Raw genomic sequence first — 21,733 nt, 5'->3', positions numbered from 1 at the left:
CAGATGATATGATCTTATATCTAGAAAACCCTGAGAAATCAACGATACACCTACTAGAGCTAATAAACAAATTTAGCAAAGTAGCGGGATACAAGATTAATGCACATAAGTCAGTAATGTTTCTATATGCTAGAAATGAACAAACTGAAGAGACACTCAAGAAAAAGATACCATTTTCAATAGCAACTAAAAAAATCAAGTACCTAGGAATCAACTTAACCAAAGATGTAAAAGACCTATACAAAGAAAACTACATAACTCTACTAAAAGAAATAGAAGGGGACCTTAAAAGATGGAAAAATATTCCATGTTCATGGATAGGAAGGCTAAATGTCATTAAGATGTCAATTCTACCCAAACTCATTTACAGATTCAATGCAATCCCAATCAAAATTCCAACAACCTACTTTGCAGACTTGGAAAAGCTAGTTATCAAATTTATTTGGAAAGGGAAGATGCCTCGAATTGCTAAAGACACTCTAAAAAAGAAAAACGAAGTGGGAGGACTTACACTCCCTGACTTTGAAGCTTATTATAAAGCCACAGTTGCCAAAACAGCATGATACTGGCACAAAGATAGACATATAGATCAATGGAATCGAATTGAGAATTCAGAGATAGACCCTCAGATCTATGGCCGACTGATCTTTGATAAGGCCCCCAAAGTCACCGAACTGAGCCATAATGGTCTTTTCAACAAATGGGGCTGGGAGAGTTGGATATCCATATCCAAAAGAATGAAAGAGGACCCCTACCTCACCCCCTACACAAAAATTAACTCAAAATGGACCAAAGATCTCAATATAAAAGAAAGTACCATAAAACTCCTAGAAGATAATGTAGGAAAACATCTTCAAGACCTTGTATTAGGAGGCCACTTCCTAGACTTTACACCCAAAGCACAAGCAACAAAAGAGAAAATAGATAAATGGGAACTCCTCAAGCTTAGAAGTTTCTGCACCTCAAAGGAATTTCTCAAAAAGGTAAAGAGGCAGCCAACTCAATGGGAAAAAATTTTTGGAAACCATGTATCTGACAAAAGACTGATATCTTGCATATACAAAGAAATCCTACAACTCAATGACAATAGTACAGACAGCCCAATTATAAAATGGGCAAAAGATATGAAAAGACAGTTCTCTGAAGAGGAAATACAAATGGCCAAGAAACACATGAAAAAATGTTCAGCTTCACTAGCTATTAGAGAGATGCAAATTAAGACCACAATGAGATACCATCTAACACCGGTTAGAATGGCTGCCATTAAACAAACAGGAAACTACAAATGCTGGAGGGGATGTGGAGAAATTGGAACTCTTATTCATTGTTGGTGGGACTGTATAATGGTTCAGCCACTCTGGAAGTCAGTCTGGCAGTTCCTTAGAAAACTAGAGATAGAGCTACCATTCGATCCAGCGATTGCACTTCTCGGGATATACCCGGAAGATCGGAAAGCAGTGACACGAACAGATATCTGCACGCCAATGTTCATAGCAGCATTATTCACAATTGCCAAGAGATGGAAACAACCCAAATGTCCTTCAACAGATGAGTGGATAAATAAAATGTGGTATATACACACGATGGAATACTACGCGGCAGTAAGAAGGAACGATCTGGTGAAACATATGACAACATGGATGAACCTTGAAGACATAATGCTGAGCGAAATAAGCCAGGCACAAAAAGAGAAATATTATATGCTACCACTAATGTGAACTTTGAAAAATGTAAAACAAATGGTTTATAATGTAGAATGTAGGGGAACTAGCAGTAGAGAGCAATTAAGGAAGGGGGAACAATAATCCAAGAAGAACAGATAAGCTATTTAACGTTCTGGGGATGCCCAGAAATGACTATGGTCTGTTAATTTCTGATGGTTGTAGTAGGAACAAGTTCACTGAAATGTTGCTATATTATGTAACTTTCTTGGGGTGGAGTAGGAACATGTTGGAAGTTAAGCAGTTATCTTAGGTTAGTTGTCTTTTTCTTACTCCCTTGCTATGGTCTCTTTGAAATGCTCTTTTATTGTATGTTTGTTTTCTTTTTAACTTTTTTTTTCATACAGGTGATTTGAAAAAAGAAGGGAAAGTTAAAAAAAAAAAAAAAAGAAAGAAAAAAGAAAAAAGACAAACAAGGGAAAAAAAAAAAAAAAAGATGTAGTGCCCCCTTGAGGAGCCTGTGGAGAATGCAGGGGTATTCGCCTACCCCACCTCCATGGTTGCTAACATGACCACAGACATAGGGGACTGGTGGTTGGATGGGTTGAGCCCTCTACCATAAGTTTTACCCTTGGGAAGACGGTTGCTGCAAAGGAGAGGCTAGGCCTCCCTGTATTTGTGCCTAAGAGTCTCCTCCTGAATGCCTCTTTGTTGCTCAGATGTGGCCCTCTCTCTCTGGCTAAGCCAACTTGAAAGGTGAAATCACTGCCCTCCCCCCTACGTGGGATCAGACACCCAGGGGAGTGAATCTCCCTGGCAATGTGGAATATGACTCCCAGGGAGGAATGTAGACCTGGCACCGTGGGACGGAGAACATCTTCTTGACCAAAAGGGGGATGTGAAAGGAAATGAAATAAGCTTCAGTGGCAGAGAGATTCCAAAACGAGCCGAGAGGTCACTCTGGTGGGCACTCTTATGCACACTTTAGACAACCCTTTTTAGGTTCTAAAGAATTGGGGTAGCTGGTGGTGGATACCTGAAACTATCAAACTACAACCCAGAACCCATGAATCTCGAAGACAGTTGTATAAAAATGTAGCTTATGAGGGGTGACAATGGGATTGGGAAAGCCATAAGGACCAAACACCACTTTGTCTAGTTTATGGATGGATGCGTAGAAAAATAGGGGAAGGAAACAAACAGACAAAGGTACCCAGTGTTCTTTTTTACTTCAATTGCTCTTTTTCACTCTAATTATTATTCTTGTTATTTTTGTGTGTGTGCTAATGAAGGTGTCAGGGATTGATTTAGGTGATGAATGTACAACTATGTAATGGTACTGTAAACAATCGAAAGTACAATTTATTTTGTATGACTGCGTGGTATGTGAATATATCTCAATAAAATGATGATTTAAAAAAAAAAAAAAAAAGATATACAGGGGATAACTGTAGGTGCAAAACTAGTATTTGGGAGGAAAGTAAACACTTGAAAATATCATTTGGGAATCCTGAGCTTTGTGGGTGACTAAAGCTGTGGGATTGGAGAACTACCGCAGAGAGGGGATAATAGGAGTGCAGAAATAAGGACTAAACTTAGGGAACAGCAGTCAGCTCTAGGTTGAGTGGAAGGAAGACAAACACACACACGGGCAAAGGACAAAGAGGGAAGGGAGGAAGCTGCCCAACGCAATGTCCAGGGCTTCCAAGGAGAGCAGTAGTGAGAAAGGGCTGTTGAATGAGAAAGTCTGGGAGACCTGGGACCAGTGGCCTCCATCTCTCTTGAGGAGGAAGAAGCAAAGTCACCTGTCAGTGAAAGGTGAATGTTAGCAGCGCTACCGCATGGCCAAGTCATCAGGGATGCTTTTCTGTAGGACTTTCCTGCCTTTTAGAGGAACATGTGAGAGAAAATGAACCAGACAGGTTTCTCAGTTCCCCAGATTTCAAAGTATTTTTTCATTATGTCCTCAGATATTACCCCCCCCCCCCAAAGCGCTATACTGGTTTAGGGAGCAGAGAGATGGTGCTTTTGATTGGTAAATTCCCAGGAATTTTTAAAGAGGAGTTGGTGTGATTGTAGCAGGTAGAGTTTTACATTTAAGTCTTTAATCCATCTAGAATATATTTCTGTGTTTGGTAAGAAATGGAAGTCTGCTTATATTTCTTCCAAATGTCAAAACCATTTATTAAATGATTCATCCTTTTCCACCTGAATGGACATGTCCCCTTTAATCTACCACATGTACTGGGCACTGTCACTGTGTTCTATTTATTCCATGTTCTTTTTGTCTCTAATATCCCAGTACCATGTTGATCTGATTCCATTGGCTTTATAGTATGTTGTGATATCTGCTGAGGCAAGTCAACCTCACTAGGCTTTTTCATATTTTTTCTAAGCTAGTAACCAGCATTTATTTTTCTAAGTAATGAGATCATTTTAAAATGTAAAGAGAAAAAAGAAAAAAAAAAAACAACCCTTGTTTGTGCAATCTAATTGTAGTTGCATTAAAATTAGGTATTAATTTGGGGGAAATTGACATTTTTATATTAAGTCTTCCTAACTAAGAATCCATTTGCATTTCCATCTTATTTTATAGCTTAATAGGATTTTATAGTTTTTATCATATAGGTCTATCCCTTTCTTGTTAAATATATTTCTAAATGTTACATACTTCATTACACTTCCCCATTTCTAGATTCTAATTACTTGAAAAGAGAAAAGCTCTTGATTTTTGCATATGTATATTCTATCTGGCCATTCTATCAAATTTTCTTACTTTCGTGAATTTTTTTCTAGATGCTTGGATTTTCTATGCAGCAAAGAGAGAAGGCTTCATGTTAGCTCTTTTCCAATGTTTATGCCTATTTATTATTGTTTTTGTTATTTTTTTCTCCTTTAATTTGCTAAAGCCTCCAAAACAATTGTAAATAGAAACCATGATGGTTGGTATCCTTGTATAGTTACTGATGTTAATAAAAATATATTTTTTTTAATTTTACCATTTAGCATTATATTTACTGTAGTTTTTTTATAAATGGTGTTTATTTTCTATTTAAGTGCTTTCTTTTTATTCCTGTCTTGCTTAGGTTTGTTTTGTTTTAGTAATAGCACCAGTACTTTATCAAATGTCTTTTCAGCAACTCTTTTGCTGTATTTTTCCCCCTCTCGGTTTGTTCATATAATGAATTAGGGTAATACATTTTCTGAGTATCAGCCACCATAACATTCCTGAAGTAAGTTCTACTTTGGATACATTGCCGGATTCTGTTTGCTGATGTCTTATACAGAATTTTTGCATCTCATAAGTGAGATTAGTCTACACTGTTTTATAATCTCTATTAAACGTTCATTAGTTTCCTAAAAAGAATTGGAAAGCTTACCTTTCTCTGTTGCCTGGCATAATTGTAAGTAACTTTGGAAATAACTGTTCTTTAAAGGTTACATAAAACTTAGCTGTGAAACCATTTGATCTGTGTACCTTTTTTCAGCGGTAGAACCCTAAACAATTTTCTATCACTTCCACAGCAATTGGATTGGTCTATTGAAGTTTTCTGCTGCTTCTTGGTTCAATACTGGCATTGTGTTTATTGCTGGAAAGCATCCCTTGTTCTTAGGCCCTTAGGTTTTCTTTTCCTTCCTTTCTTTTCTTCTTTTCCTTTTTTTCCTTGCCTTAGAGTTGTGTGAAGAAACCTCTTATAAATCTAATCTCTTCTGTAATTGCAGTTTTGTCTTTTTCCACTTTAATCCTGTCTTTTCTTAATGCTTTTTCTTTTTTCTTAAGTTTGTGAAGTGTTTGTCTTTTCAAAGAACTTTTTAATTTATTGTCTGCATTTTTATTTTCTATTTCATTGATTTGAGCTTTTATCTTTAATTTACTTTTCCTGGTTTCCTTTGGTTTCTTGGTGGTTTGGGTTTATTTTGTGGTGTATGTGTTTTTTAAGATGTATATTTCTGTAATTTTTCATCTTTAATGATAAAAACATATGAAGCTGCCTCCAAATGTAACTTTATTGTATTCCCTATTTTTCCATTTTTTTAGTTAGAGAAGTTGTGGGTTTACAGATCAATTGTGCCTAAACGCAGGATTTCCATATACCACCCTGTTTAATACCTTGACTTGGTGTGGTACATTTGTTACAACCGATGAAAGCACATTTTTATAATTGCACTATTAACCATAGTCCATAGTTTAACTTACGTTTTTGGTATAAAGTATTTTCACTGTTCTCTAGATAATTTGCAATTCCTTTTTAATTCCTGTTTGATTCAGGGGTAGCTATACATGTGTTTTGTATATTTAAGTACTTCAATGGGATCTTCAGACTGCATATATTAATATGCTCATTATTTTTCTTAATTCCTGATATAAAAACGTAGATAGCCAACAACCAGGGGCTCATGATCAGTGTGAAGTAGCCATTGTTCCCTAAAATAAACTGGGGATATTGTTTGTTCATTTGTGAGTCCTTATTGCAGTAACAAGGGATTTTCTTTGGGTTTTTGGAAAATTAGAGCTTGCTGGGGCCTGCTCTCACAGATCTCCTCCAGGTAGAGAATCACCAAGTAGATTATATGCTTCTCTGATCTTTGCTAAAGAATCTATAGACATTTTCTTTAAAGTGATTACCTTTCCAACATACTACTTTTTTAATCTCCAGAAAAATAATGCATTCTGTGTATGGCTAAGTTTGGAGGTAGGATTTTTTAAAAGTAAATGAAATGTACAACCTATAGTTGAAAGAGTAAAAAGAGAAATGCTTTTCCAGGCAGTTGTATCTGTTCCATGTATTTTGAACTTAGAAGTATAACAATGCTCAAAACTGTTTTTCCTCGCAGACGGAGTATGCAAGGTTTGAGAATGGCCGATTTGTATACCGAATAAACCGCTCCCCGATGTGTGAATACATGATCAACTTCATCCACAAGCTCAAACACTTACCAGAGAAATACATGATGAACAGTGTTTTGGAAAACTTCACAATTCTATTGGTAACAGTTTTATCTCTTTCCTGTTTTGACAGAATCTGGCAGACTCTACCAGGAGACCTGTTGGGACTTGGGGAGGTGAAGGCAGACGAATCTTTGAACTCAGGGCCTCGGCCCAGGGAGCTGCCCAGGCTGTTGGGTTGGGCCCGGGGCGGGGGGGGGGGGGGGGTGAACAGTTAGCTGTGTTGAATTATGGCATCCGTAGGGCACACCTGATCCAGGTTGTCTATGAGTATTTGGCTTGTTTGGCGTTTGAGTCTGTAGATGAGAAGAGGATGCATCTGGCAAGGGTTTCTAAGCTTGGCAGAACTGGAATTCAGGTTGGTAATAAAAGCGTCCTAGGATCAGTGGTTCTCAACCCTGGCTATGCATTAGAAAGACCTAAAAAAACTTTTGAAAATCGTGATACCTATGCCGCATCCTAGATCAATTAAATCAAAATCTCTGAGGATAGAACCCAGGCATGGGAATTTTTTAATGTTCTCTAGGCCATTGCAATGTGAGCCAACTTGAACTTCAGGAGCATGGTATGCAAATCATAAATGAGGCAAAATCAAGTCAACAGGTTTTTATTTCAAACATACCTTGACTCATTCCATGAAGTATTTGCAAGGCCTTATAAGAAATAACATGTAATAAAATAGTAAAATATAAACTGTCAGTACCAGAGGAAATATAAATTAGCATACAGTGAACAGGAGGAGAAAAAAAAATTTCTTGTCATAGTTGGGGTGAAAAGTGTGGTCAAAACTTAATGAGCAGCTGAAAGGAAAAGGAAAAAGCAATAGTTCTCAATGTCCATGATGGGAAAACTAGTTCTCCTGGACAGTGGGGTGTGTGTGTATTTTCCTTCCTAATATCTAAATTTAAAACAAGTTTCTCACTGGAGCATCATTTGTGGACTTGGAAGGTTATTAAGAACAGTGCCCTCAAAAGTATACCTATAAAATATGCAGTCATGGGTTTCATGAGGTGCATTTTTTATAACATTCCTTGATGAAACTAAGGGAGAAATGTCAAAATACACCTGTTTTGTGGAAATAATTTTGCTGCAAGGGCTAGCGAGATGATATTGTGGTCAACTATTCAGCCCTCCAGAGGCCTACTTTGGATTATGAATGGGAATAATTAGAGCAGAATTCTTTACCTGGAGTTTTTTAATCCATTGGAACAGTAGTTTTTCAATCAGGTGTGCTTGATAAGAAGCACACACACAAAAAAACTCTAGCCCACCGTCCCCCTCCCCCCATTTGTAGCTTTTGCCGATTTCTGTGTTGTAAACAATGCTCCCTTCCATGGGCAATTCTGAGCTACCAACAGTTGTGTGTCTCACAAAAGTTCCTTGATATTTAACAGTCAGCTTTTGTGAGCCAGTAAGCACCACCTCCAGCACACCACTGTAAATAAGTAAATAAATATTTTAAAACCTCCTGCATTTTAGATTCACCCAGGAAGCTTTCAGAAATTCTGAGGGGCGCAAGACCCAGCATGGTGTTTTTTGTTTGGTGGTGCTAATGTGCAGCCAGGGCTGACACCCACCTCTCTAGGGACTTGGGAAATGAGCTGTGGGGGGGGGGGGGGGGTCTCATTGGGGTTGACAGACCCATAATTTTTCATGCAGTATTCATTTATTACAGGGAGAGAATCTCAGCGGATTCTCCACGTGTGTCCACAACCGTCTAAAATGTAGAAACTAGTAATCTAGGGAAGACTTGGAATACATATTCTTTAATAACTTGTCATTAGTGCCATTTTCTCTAATGGTCTTTTGATGAAAGTTGAGAGGTTTAAGGCTTAGGGTGGTGGCAGTTTTTCTGTTGCTGTTTAAGGCAGGTGCATCACTTTAGCACTCAGATGAGAGAAGGTGAGTTTGGCATCCTGATAGGAACAGTAAGTACCTTCTGGAATGAACCAAAACCCTGAGTAGGTGGCCACCGTACCTCAGTGTGGAGGGTGTCTTAGCTGTTTCCTAAACAATTCTGGGTCTGTTACAGCTTGTTAAGGAAGATGTGCTCAGTTCCTAAAACTATGCTCATAGAGCACAGTTGAGGCAAATATGGCCTGAAAAATTTTTAATTATCCATTACCCATAAAACCCATGTAATGAGATGAGTCGTGCTCCCTTGGAACCATTGATTTCAAGCAGTATAGCTGTCCAGAGAACTCACCAGGTTAAATACATTTCTAATGTGTTATTAAACAACTACATAAATTCCTTTGATGTGAAAAAATGTAGTTCCCAATAAAAATGTGCTGGAAGGAATACATTGAATAACTGAAATTAAGTCAGCAAAATGATGTCACTTCTGGATTATGAAAATATTATCTAATTGATGAAATCGGAGAAATAGTACTTTTCTGCTATATAAGGTGAGAGTGGAAGGGATGTCACTGTAACAGCTGCAGGAGAGGCTGTTGATGCACAGAACTTTTACTAGAACATTAGATACGAAGCCTGTGTCAGTACCCATTCCAGACCTTACTGGCTGGTGGGCTAGATCCTACTTTCATCAGGATGATTCAGGAATTGAACTGAACCTGTAGATCACAACTAAACAGAGCTTTGGAAGGCAGGAACTAAACTTCAAGCCAATTATTTCTATCACCTTTTGAGACCATTGTCAGACACGTCAGTTGTTAGAATTTTTTTTTCTTTTTTTTTTTCATTTGCATCTCAATCATGAAGCCCAAACAGAATATAATCTTTTTTAGAAAGTTTGCAGGATGGTAGAGATTCCAGGTACCTTTGTAAATGTTATATTATGAAATCCTCACTGTAGAACAGTGGGATCAGTTTTCTTTCCATCTTATGCATAAGGAATTTGAGGATTACCCCAGATCACAGAAACAGTGATAGACATAAAACCAGGCTTGAATTGATGGGAAATCTACTTTGCAGGATATTTCATGGCCATGGGATATAAGACCCATGGTTATGAAGCCAGGAGACTTGGGTTTAAGACTGACCTTAGGCAAGTCATTTAAAGTCTCCAAACCTCAGTGTCATCATCTGTTTAAAAACAAAATGCTCAGGTTTGCACTATCCACTTTAGAGGTTATCAAGAATGATTTAATCCATTTGGCTAAACTTTATGGAGAGATTGTACTAGCTGTTGGGGATACAGTGCAAATAAAATATAATGCCTGTCCCATAATCAACCATAGGCTGGGGGGGGAAGAGGCAGGTAAATAAACAGTTGCAGCACAAGGTAGTATGGCTATGGTAGATTTGTGAGATAGTTAAGTTACCCTGCATTTCAATGGCACCTATCTGTGCAGCTACCTGTGGTCAGAGGGAGGTGGGAGATCCTCAGGGTTGTTAAAAGATGATGTTTAAGTTGCCTTGAAATAAGAGAAGACATTTTTTAGACTTACCAAGAAATTGGGCATTCCATTTATCCAGCAGTTAGATTTGGGGGTGCACTACTTACATGTCAGGTGCTGGGATGCCAAGGAGAACTAGACAGACAGGCAGCCAGCCTGGAGTCTGGTGAGAGAAGCAGTCATTTACCAAGTAGTCGCAAAAATGAATGGAAAAGTAAAACTGGCTAATGCCTGCAGGGGTGCCATGAGAGCAGGTGTAGGAGGATTTGACCTAGTACAGGAGGTCAAGGAAGGTTTCCCTGAGGAGGAAACAACTGAGAGGTATCTGCCAGCAGAGGGAGCGGCACTGTGGCAGGAGGAGGGTGACGAAGACCAGCCGTGGCTGGAGTGGAGAGAGGGAGGGAGAGCAAGGCCAGCTTCCCTTCGTCCTAAAGTTTAAAAGAGGCCATTTAGGGCTTTTAAGCAAGAGTTTGTTACTGTTGGATTTTTGTTTATGAGATTTTTGAGCCTGCTTGATGCAGATAGGCTGGTGCCAGGCAAGGGCAGCCACCAGTGGAGGAGCCCAGGGGAGGTTCGGCTGTGGTGGTGGGGAGGGGGCAAATGGGATAGATTCAAGAGCTATTTGGGAGGTAAAACCAGCAGGATGTGGCACTTGTTTGGATATGGGGATGAGGAAGAGTTCAGGATGAAAGAACAGCACACTCGGAGGATTTGGAGAGCTTGATCTGTGGAGGGGCATGGCAGGAGGTGAGGCTCAAAAATTAGGTGGATACCAGTGTTTAAAAAATCTTTACCAGGCAAAAAAAACTTAGATAACATGTCACATGTCAACAAATTCCTCTGTCTAGAGCAGCATGGCATAATGGTTAAAAGAAAGGTCTTAGAATGAGAAGATTTGGGCTTTCTTAGTTAACAATTATATAACCTTGAACATTTTAACCCATAGGCTTCCTCTCCTGTCAAAGGGAAATAAGAGTAGTAGCCATTCACAGATGTGTTGTGCAATTAGATGAGATAATTTGTCTAAACCATTTAATAGTAGGTAGGCAGTAAGTAGGTAGTAACCATTCAATAAATGATGGTCACTATTATGGGTACTTTCATTCATTCAGCACATATTTTTTAAAAGACTGCTGTGTGCCAGGCGCTAAGCTAGTCACCAGGAAACATGGCTCCTGTACTTCAGGAACTTATAGTCCCAGGGAGATGGGTGTCACTAAAAAAAAAAAAATCACACAAATCTGTACTATAGTGTGTACAGCCTGCTATCATGGGAATATGGACAGGTACTGAGACTTTCTCCTTTAGTTGGGGGCCATAAACTTGGATGCCTTGAGGGGTGTGGGAAACTGAATGCGTGTAGCAACCTGATACATAGGAGTAAATGAGGCCTTGTGATAAACTGGACTAGGTTTTCAAATCAAAACATTTAAAAATTCACATTATAAAATTCCAAATGGACTGGCCTAACAGACCCTGCAATAATCGAGTCATTGAAGGGTTTTGAGCTGAGGAGTTAGAAAGTCCCTTCTGAGGATGGCATGGGGGGTTGAGACCAGAGCGAGGTGAGGAAGGAAGCAGGGTGGGGGTGGGGGGGCATGAGCTCAGCCCAGAGAGCCATGCGAGTGAAGGCTGTGGCTGTGGGCACGGGGAGGGGAGAGGGGGGTTTGAAACACCTGACCCATGGGAGAAAACAGATGAGTATTTCAAGACTCATCCATTTTGAAAGGTAAAGCCTATATAGATGAAAAGAATTATCATTTGGTGTGACTCTGCTCCTATCACTGTTTCTTCACCCAGCACAGGACCAGTTGGTTTTAATACAGTGGTGAGCAAGACATTCAAGGAGCTCCTGTCTACCATTGGCTATTGTGAAACAAAAATTTAATAAAAGTCTCAGTAAGATATAAGACAAATTCCTAGGATAAATGACTATCCTGTGGAACAGAATTAAGGAAAAATAATCTCTGTTGTAAAGAAATTGGCCAATCTGAGAGATTTCAAATGGAGTCGAGAGGTCACTCTGGTGGCCATTCTTATGCACTATATAGATAACACCTCTTAGGCTTTAATGTATTGGAATAGCTAGAAGTAAATACCTGAAACTACCAAACTCCAACCCAGCAGTCTGGACTCCTGAAGACAATTATATAATAATGTAGATTACAAGGGGTGACAGTGTGATTGTGAAGACCTTGTGGATCACACCCCCTTTATCTAGTGTATGGATGAGTGGAGGAATGGGGATAAAAACTAAAGGACAAATGGGGTGGGATGGGGGGATGATTTGGGTGTTTTTTTCACTTTTATTTGTTATTCTTGTTCTGGTTCTTTCTGATGTAAGGAAAATGTTCAGAGAAAGATTGTGGTGATGAACGCATAACTATGTTATACTGTGGACAGTGGATTGTATATCATGGATGATTGTATGGTGTGTGAATGTATTTCAATAAAACTGAATTTAATTTAAAAGAAAAAAAAAAAGAAATTGGCCAAAAAAAAAAAAAAGGAACAACCAATTCTTCAAAGTCTCTTCTTAGTCCCAGATTATGGTGAGACCTATATCTGTATAAGGTATTTCTTACCTATGGTAATGAAACTTAGACAGGATTCATGTCAGACCCTTTGCGTCCCAAACTTGTGTTAGGTCTGAGCGAGGCTGAGCATATCTCTAATAATCCATTGGTTGAACTGAAGATGTTCCTCTCCAGTTAAATCATAGTTGTTACAAAGCAGATGAAATGTCTTATCCATATGGTTATATATATATATATATATATATACACACACACACATTTTTTTTTTTAACAGGTGGTAACAAACAGGGATACTCAAGAAACTCTCCTCTGCATGGCCTGTGTATTTGAAGTTTCAAATAGTGAACATGGAGCACAACATCATATTTACAGGCTTGTAAAGGACTGAACATGGTTATTTATATATATATATAAATATCTGTATATATACACACACACATGTGCACACACACTCTCCATTATCAAACGACTGAATGACTGTAAACCTCACCACACAGGGGGGTGCCCGGTCCCAGGGTCATCCCAACTTTTCTAAATCCTGTTTGAGTGAAGTCATTTTTTCATGTGTTCATACTATCCTTGTAGCTGTGAAGTTCTGGTACAGTTGTAAAAAGAGAAATATGTGTTCTTCAGATCTATAGCCCACAATTCCTCGGGAAAGATGAACCTTAAGAACCCAAGGCTCTGTCGACTGAGACCTGTTTTTAATTGTGGTAGAAAATACTAAGACAGAGCATTTGCCATGGGACATTTACAGCCTTTATAAAAATATGTTTAGTTCTTCTATTCCAACATAAAATTCTTGTTTTAAGATACAAGTAAAATTAATCTTTAAATATAAATGTAAATTAGTACACAAAACTAAGAAACTTTAGACTTATCTTTGTAACTAATTAGGGTGGAAGTTATGAAAGAATGTAATTCACTAAATTATTTTTTAAATGAAACCTTTCTTTCTTTTTGAAACCAAATGTTAAAATATAGCCTTAAGAAATGCTTGGTAGAAATATCCTAATGAGACAAATTTGTACTTTTTTCCTCAAGGTTAAAACTAATCTCCTAATCTATTAAACTCTTGAACAGGTATTACAAAGGAAGTAAACTTCACCCCTTTTCCTTAACATATATAAGTATATTTAAAAATTTAAAATTGTATTGTGCTAATGTGATGAGCTGATTATTTAATGAGAAAGAAAAGACGGCTCTTTTTGCAATAAGTAGATAAAAACTGAAAATTTAAACTTACAGTGTTTATAGTCTTGTGTGTGCAGTTATATTTTATATAGACAACCAAAATTTTTACTGAGATGAGTAAATATTTGAACCACTAAAATTTAATAACGAAATTTTTTAATTGGCATGAATACTGCACTGTGAGCTGCAAAAAATAGAAATTCCTGTGGCTGGGAGAAAATGTCATCAACCAAGCAAGTAAAAGGCTCATCAGCTATAGCATCTCTGCTCCCCAGAAAGATGCAAGCTTCCTCACCAGCCTGTGGATAAATTATTTTTTTCTGGTGATCTAATGTGCATATTAACTTGCTCTAACTATAAGTGTGTGTGTGTGTGTATCCATGTATACACATATATAGTTACTCAGCACATATTTATTGAACATGTTTAAAGTCATGCACTTTGCTAGGTGCTGACATGTCTGTATATTCTCAATCTTTGTCCATAAATCTAGATCTAATATCTCTAAGGACAGTCATTTTTTTGACAACTTTCAATAAGCCACAGTACTTTTTGACTTGGGTTTAAAGAGGCCCAGCCATCTATCTCCAACCTTTTCCAGCAGGCTCATTTGGGAGGCTCTCTTCCCAGAAGAGATTCAACTTTCCCATCCAAATATTCCAAAGCTTTGCCCAGGGATAGTTTATTGTGGCCACATGTCTTGGGGTTTTTTCCATAAGTGCTTCATTGAGAAGAGGATAAGAGATAGCCCCAACTTGCCCAAGGAAAATAACGTTTTTATCATTGTTAGGAAGATGTTAAAACATTAGAACATGAAATTTTTAAGCTGTGAAACATGTCAAGAATTTTTCATCAAGCTGGAATACTAAGTTCTACCACATTCAAGTAATGTACACACCCCTTCCCTTCTTCAGCATCTGCTCTGATACTGCCTGTACGTTTGGACAAAGTCTGGTGGTCGTGAGCATAAGTGTGTGGCTGGCTCATGACCAACACAAAAACACTCTGGCTCAAGCCTGACCTCTCCCAAATTGCATGCCACTGAAGACTGGGAAGACCAGAGGAGAAAGTGCAAAACTCGCCCCATTTGGAGTGCACATCCACCTAAAGCAGGAGGGCAGCACTTCTCTGTTTTCCATAAGGAAGCTACCATTTGTTCCCTGATTCCAAGCAGGACTTGGAAGAATTGCCAAAGCTGTCCACCCCTTTGTCTGGTCTTTAGCCCAAGATTTAAGCCTCTCCTTTCTTCCACAGTCACCACGTTTACTGGGACTGCTATTGGACACCCCTCTTTTGCCCCAGTTCCCTGCATCCTTTTTCAAGGAAGCCCCCAGCTTTCCAGATTCAGGGCTAGCTGAAGGGGTACAAGTGATCCTACATGCTTAAAAACCAGGACATCCCAGAACCTCAGGGGGAGAGATAGCTAGTCAGCATTCCCACCCAAGAACTGGGCTCTTACGGACTGCCAGGAAGCCTTTTGGGATTCACTTTTTAAAGCACAAAAAAGACTGAGCCCAAGGAGACTGGCTAGAGGGTACCTCTGCTGGCTGCAGAGAAGGGCACACCCAGGTCTTCTGAGTGCTACTGATGACGTGCCACTGTTATCCTCTTTCTCATTATGCCTTTGTAGTTGAGTTTGGGGGCTTCTGTGAATGAGTTTTTGCTTATAAAATTTTTCCAAGATTACGTCTTACTATGTTCTTCTAAAGCTTTCTCCAGGGCAGATATTTTCTAATACTCAAACTCCTGGGCCTCTCTTTGTCGCTCCAAAATCAGACCCTACGGTGGGATTTGTGTGAGGACCAATTAATCCATAACATCCAATGTGAGATGGCAGAGCCTTCTCCCCTTTGCTCTAAAGCTTTCCAAAGCCCTGTCCTCACTCTCCTCTTCCAGGTGCTCTATCTCCAGGTGACCCTCCAATACCAGATTTGTTTCAGGGACATCTTGTGCTTTTACTGGAGGGTTTGGAGGCAGATTTCCCATAGCCTAAACAAAGGGAGGAGCTGGAGAACTAGGCTGCAGTCTCTTGGCATTTATTTCCATCTGAGCAAGAGACCGGAAATAAAATCAGGGCTTCTTCAGAACCTGTCCTCGAATCACAGGATGTTCAAGTTACCCTAAACTAGGGTCTCTCAACCTTGACATTATTGCTGTTTTGGACCAGATAACTCTTTGTTGTGGGGAGCTGTCCTGTGCATTGTAGCATGTTTAGCAACATCCCTGGCCTCTGCCCACTAAATAGCACTCCCTTTCCCCAGCTATGACAGCCAAAAATGTCTCCAGACATTGCCAAATGTTCTCAAGAAGCCCAAGGTAAAAACCATTGCCCTAGACCTTAGAGCTCACAATTACCATGTGTGAGAGGTTTTCCCCTCCACAGCACCTGCCAGAGATTCTGGGAGACAAGTTTCAGGTCATCAAGAGGCAGGTAGGAGTAGCAATCAAGGGATATTGTGTCCATGTTTCAGAACTTTTTTACAGTAGTCTCTTGCTACAAGTAGTCTTTCACTCCTCCCTGGGGAAGTTGGGAACAGGTGGGCTCCATCATCCCTGTAATCAGCCCGCTCCTATCTAAAGAGCATTTCTAATTCTATTGTATCTTCAGGCCTTAGTTTTCTGGGGTAAGAAAATTCCAGGTTTTTTTCATCATTTTTCATAAATCCATGGTTCTCATCATCAAACCTTTAATTATTTCAGTGAATTTCCCCTGGGCTGCTTCTACTGTCTGCCTTACAGTCAATATTCTTTGTAGAATTTATTGAAGCTTCTGGGGTGTTTTTCTGCATCTTTAGGGATGGAGGAGGGAACGGTCAATTCCAGAAGAGAGCTTATAGATTTTTTTTTTTCCTTGAGCTAAAAGCACAACCTACTCCTTCATATTGTAGATGAGAAGGGGGGGACAGTGTCACCCAGCTGGTTTGTGGCAGAAAAAGAGTGAGGATCCAGGACTCCTGTCACTTAATCCTTGGCCTCTTCTATTAGTACTCTGTGCTTAAATGATCCCTAAAAATGTGTGCACAGGGTCAGTTCAGAAGAGAGGGAAATTAATAAATCCTTTGTGCTAAAGCAACACTTCACCCCAGTGCTGCTTTTTATACTGCGTGTCTTGTCTGACCATAGCTATCTGGGGCACCCAAAAGCAGATATGAAAGCTGATGAGCCTTTTCGTCTGCTCTGAGGACAATTCACCTGCCACAGGCTGAGTCAAATTTCTATTTGCTAAGCATCCCAGCAGCAAAGTCCTGTACTCACACCAGCCAAAAAGCAGCCCCCTTTCTGAGCACTTGGTATTACAAGTCCCCCAGTGACTTTGAACCCAAGTCTTCTTTTGGTTTCAGTACTGTAGTGGCTTTAGCAGCTTGTTTTTGTACAGCCGTAAATTATTTAAATCATATGAAATGACAGTCAATTTTACAAACCAGGTACATATAATTTGTATAATTTTTTATCTGCTCTGGTACACTACACTTGTCCTAACGAACGGTAGAACCAGTCCTGTTTCTTGGTGTACACACCTGTGTCATTAGGAGGTGATGTCTGCATTGCTTATTTCTTTACATTGATGTTTCTGCAGCAAAGCCCTGCACGTCATTTCTGAAAAGCCTTAAATCTTTGAGATGTTGCATGTAGGGTATGCAGTGCAAAAGGCTGCCTCAGAACTGTGAGCCCTTTTGTAAGCTGGAAGCATTTCTCTTACTACTGTTACTTTTTTAGGAAGTTTTAAATTCAGAGCTGCCAAAGCATTCCAGTAAGCAGTGCCTTAGTGATACCTTAGTCATGCTGCCAGCCTTTTCTTACTACGCCTGTTCTCAATGTTCATTTACTAATTGGCCCAGTCTTTAAAACAGAACAAGCAAAACTTGTTTTCATTTTTGTTTTTGAAGCCCATTTTTCTCCACTTCTATAGGAAACTGACTACTTGGTCTAAAATCTGAAACCCAATACAAGTCAGTTCCTTGACCACACTCTGATGTATATACCAAAACGAAAGGTTACGACTTCATAGTTTACTATGGAAAGTAAATTTTACTTTTAATGTTGCCTTTTAAATTCATGACCAAATACTTAGCTATTTGTGACTCTTCTGCACTCTAGCATGAAAGTGCCTTTGGTTTGAGATTCCAGCTTAGAAAAGTGCTGCCATAATAATGACAATTTGTAGAGAGACCAAAAATATTTTGAGATCACCGTAATGCCTTTGGTTTCCTGGGATGAGCAACCAACCACAGGTCTCTGTTCACAGAAGAGCACGACCTGGGCCCCTGCCTGCTGTGAGTTTGTCTGTCAGTGGGGAGCCCTCCCCACGCCGCTCGCTCTCCAGTAGCACTCTGCAGCAAGAAGGACCCCAGGACTGTTGTGTTTGTGTGTGCCGGTGACCCGGCGTGTCGTTTCAGCTCGTCACCCAGCCCTGCATCTACGAGAGGGAACTTCCACACAAACAGCAGAATCTCTACCAGTGGACAGATGTGACAGCTTCCTCGTATTCATGTTCAGTCTCTGTGGAGGCTTTCTTTTCCATTCAAACAACTGTGCGCACTTAGTTGGTTTACGCAACGATACCATTTTGAAAGTTGGAAGCTTCAAACTGAGATGACAGTGCAGAACAAAAATGAGTTAGGGTCATTATAATTGAAGTGTTCTTCTTAGGGCGAAAATGTTGACTCTGAGTGCTGTGTATGAGTGTGCTATGAGAAACCTCCAAAGAGCACCTTTCACAATTTGGCATTTTCAAAGACTGTTCTAGCCCTTGCGGGGCAACTTGTTAAAGTCTGTGTTGGCTTTTATCGAAAACCCTGTATAAATTGGTAAAACCAGTAAAGGTGAGGAGGATGAGTGAAAAGGACAAAAAGGCAAAAAGAAACACCAGCCAAACAAAAGCCAGGAAGAAAAGATTTTCTTTACCAATATAGACTTAAAATAACTTCAGACATCTTTGAAAGTTAGCCTCACAACTCTTAATGTATACGTTCTGTCTGTCTCTATGTGGGGTCTTTAAGAAGACCCTCATGGCTCTGAAATTTCAGGAGTGGTTCCTGTCCATACCAAGTTGCGAGTATTTACAGAAATTTCTACCAAAAAAAAAAAATTAATAAAAGTGAAAAGGAAAATTACTCAACGCAAATTATGGTTAGCTGCTTAAATTCTCAACTCCTCCTTAGGGGTACAATACCACAACTTGGAAGAAATTACAGTCAAATGTTTGTTTTCCTGCTTCTCTTTTCAACTGTTACTGTGCTTTGGCAATAGTTTTCTCTCATAAACTCATTGCTCATATTGTTAAAAATGAAGGTTTTGTGTTTAAAATTTATCACAAAGGATCATTTCACTGAAGTCATGCACCTTTAAATAAGGTGAAATATTTGTATTTATTGTCCTGTTTCTTAAGCTGTAACTTGTTTTATGCTATATGAATTTGCATCAAGTCAGTCACGTGCCACACTGCAAATCATTTTATTATTTGAAACAGCATTTTTGTTCCTCTCGGTTACCCTTAAATGGAGTCAGATTCCAGCAGTTTCACCTCTTTCCGGTTGAGTCTCTCCTGTCTGCCTTCCATTATGGGATTGTTTTCCCTTCCCCGTTCTGTAAGAGAGGCTGACAGAATCTACGCATAAATCAATTGGAAACCAGTCTCTGACTTTTTATTTTTTGCATTAGTCAATTTCTGTGTTTAGTTCCACTGTGTAAATTAGATTTGAACTGCACTTCATAAAAAAACAAAAAAGAATACATCTCCCTGTTACCTCCTTGAAAGATTCATTTCTGTAGGCCTTTCTCAATAGGCTCATGAATGCAGACAAATTTAAAAAAAAAGTAAAAACAAAAACAGTACGTGCCTGAAAAATGACAAAAAAAAAATTTGTAACATTTAAAAACAGAAACCTGAATAGCCTTTAATTCTTTAATATGCTTAAATTTTATGTAAATCAGTTTTGTTTTGTTTTTTGCCACGTGTGTTTGTTCACATTCTAAATGACTTAATGGGATTCTCGCATCTGTGTCTTCATGTCATGTGTATAAGATGGGCTCGTGATGTAAGCGTTTTCATCTGGTCAGTGGTTCCTTTGATATTGTACTGCTGCTGGGAATGGGCTCTGGAACCTGCCTTTGGGTCGTGGGGTTCCTCTTGGTAGATTGGGGGGTGGGGGGCAAAGTCTCACACACAGTTTTCTTAACCTATCTACAGAAACTTTCAAAAGGCATTTGGTTAAACCTCTTGGCAGTACAGTATTCTTGTATTTGTTAATGTCTGTGTTTAGGTACTGGTACCTTTTTGTTTAAAAATGTTCTAAGTGTTGGCTTTAAAGTGAATTTATCTTTAGTATGATAGTTATATGAAAATTATAGGGTTTGTGTGCAGAGAATTTTTTTATAAAGTGCTTTGTAAAAAAAAAAATGTATTCTAGCTTTCGCGGTACATATGTGTGATAACTTTAATATCCATGACAGTTAAGTGCAATTATTTCATCACTCTAAAAATGCTATTTTTGTGTCAGTTCCTGCAGGTGTTTTCATGTCTTTGCAAAGTGACACATTTTGATGCCTTCTTGATAAAGTGGTAGACATTTTGTAGCTTTCTAGAAACTTTGTATTCATACGGTATCAATGAAAAATAAAATGAAAGTGTGGGTCACCTTTTTAATCTGCACAAATGTATGTTGAATGATATGTGTTTTATGTCTTGTGGGGGAATGTATGAAGGACAGAGGACAGGACACTGATGCCTTGATCCTTTTGACAGTGTTCACCAATATCGATAATTGGAACTTAGGTGTTAACATCTAGCAGGATTTCTTAAAGCCACCCATCTGTCTGTCTGTCTGTCTTTAGTGCTTCATTAAAATCAACTTGAGTTTTGCAGAACACCTTGTCTGTGGATCCCAGACATCCCCCAAGAAGCCAAGTCCCCCATTCCCTGGTACTGCAGCGAGGTCTTAAAGAAACACTGGTGTTATTTGTTAGCCCAGCTTGCTGAGCACATCCCAGAATCTGCAGGGGAGCTGAGGATGAGGTACAGAGCTCAGTATGGCATCATTCTCAGTGGCTGGATTCATGTTGAGGTATTACCCCCTGACCCCTGTCCTCAGCATCACCTTGGGGTCCATGATACAGCCAAGTGTTTTGGGAAAATGTGTACATATTATTTCCTCTAATTCTCACAATAGTCCCTATGACAATGATATTATTTCCCCCAAAACTGAGGCTGAGGAAGGTCAGGTCATCCAAAGACATGACGTAAGTGGTGGAGCCTTAAATCAAGTCACCCAGACCCTTTAGCCTGCATTCATGGCCACTGCATTTTGGATCACTGAGAATCCATGAGATCAGCTCAAGGCTGGGGGAGAAATCTGATTTTGGGGGAAAAGAACTTCCTTAACCAATGATGACTGTGGGCTTACCACAAACATAGTGAGTATAGCCGGGATCCTTCAATTTTGTGAACTAGACCTCAGAGGTCTTTTCCTCTCTCCATTTCTTTGAAATCTGATGGAGAGCCTTCCTGAAATCCCAAGAAGTCCCGATGAGAAGCATGATCAGAAAAATACATGCTAGTTCCTTTGGAAAGAGACATTTTCAGCATGCCACTATTTGGGAGGAATTCTTTTGATCAGTGGCTCTGGGTACTGCGGTTCAGGGCAGAGGGAAGGGAACTGGGAAGCATTTTGTTGAGTGTCTCTTATATGCCAGGCACCTTTATAGTTACTATTTCCTTTAACCTGCATACTTTTGGGAAAAGGAAACATCCCCAGATTTTCCAATAAGAAAACCAAGGCACAGAGAAGTTACAGGACCCTGTTAAACTCACAAAAGCTAGTAAATGGCAAGAATTCAGAGGTGGAAAAGCCTGCCTTGCCATTGTATGGCACCTTTTGCTCTCTGCCACCTCCTCTAAAGCAAGGTGCTTTAATTCATCAGAAAAACATCTTTTGCCAGTGCCAGCAATTCCAGCCAATTTAAGTTCAGCAAAGAGAGTGACACACAAGGTAAGCTAACTTCATTGAGTTAAAGGGATTAAAGAAGCAAAGG

General features: G+C 39.4%; 1 protein-coding gene across 4 annotated transcripts in view; it reads left to right on the top strand.

The window, feature by feature from the left end:
* The window catches only part of TEAD1 (TEA domain transcription factor 1), a 279,289-nt gene extending 258,957 nt beyond the window's left edge, over nt 1-20,332 (top strand). For all 4 annotated transcript variants that reach the window (XM_037839922.1, XM_037839921.1, XM_037839920.1 and 1 more), the window contains 2 exons: nt 6,498-6,650; nt 12,783-20,332. In XM_037839922.1, the coding sequence (XP_037695850.1) occupies nt 6,498-6,650; nt 12,783-12,896 (267 nt within the window). In that variant the 3' untranslated portion in view covers nt 12,897-20,332. The remainder of the gene's footprint in view (nt 1-6,497; nt 6,651-12,782) is intronic.
* The last annotated feature ends 1,401 nt before the right edge of the window (nt 20,333-21,733 follow it).

This window comes from Choloepus didactylus, chromosome 6 (genome assembly GCF_015220235.1).
Source record: "Choloepus didactylus isolate mChoDid1 chromosome 6, mChoDid1.pri, whole genome shotgun sequence".
Taxonomy (NCBI): Eukaryota; Metazoa; Chordata; class Mammalia; order Pilosa; family Megalonychidae; genus Choloepus; species Choloepus didactylus.
The sequence above is the reverse complement of the archived record's forward strand: the minus strand, read 5'-3'. Positions and strand labels throughout refer to the sequence as shown.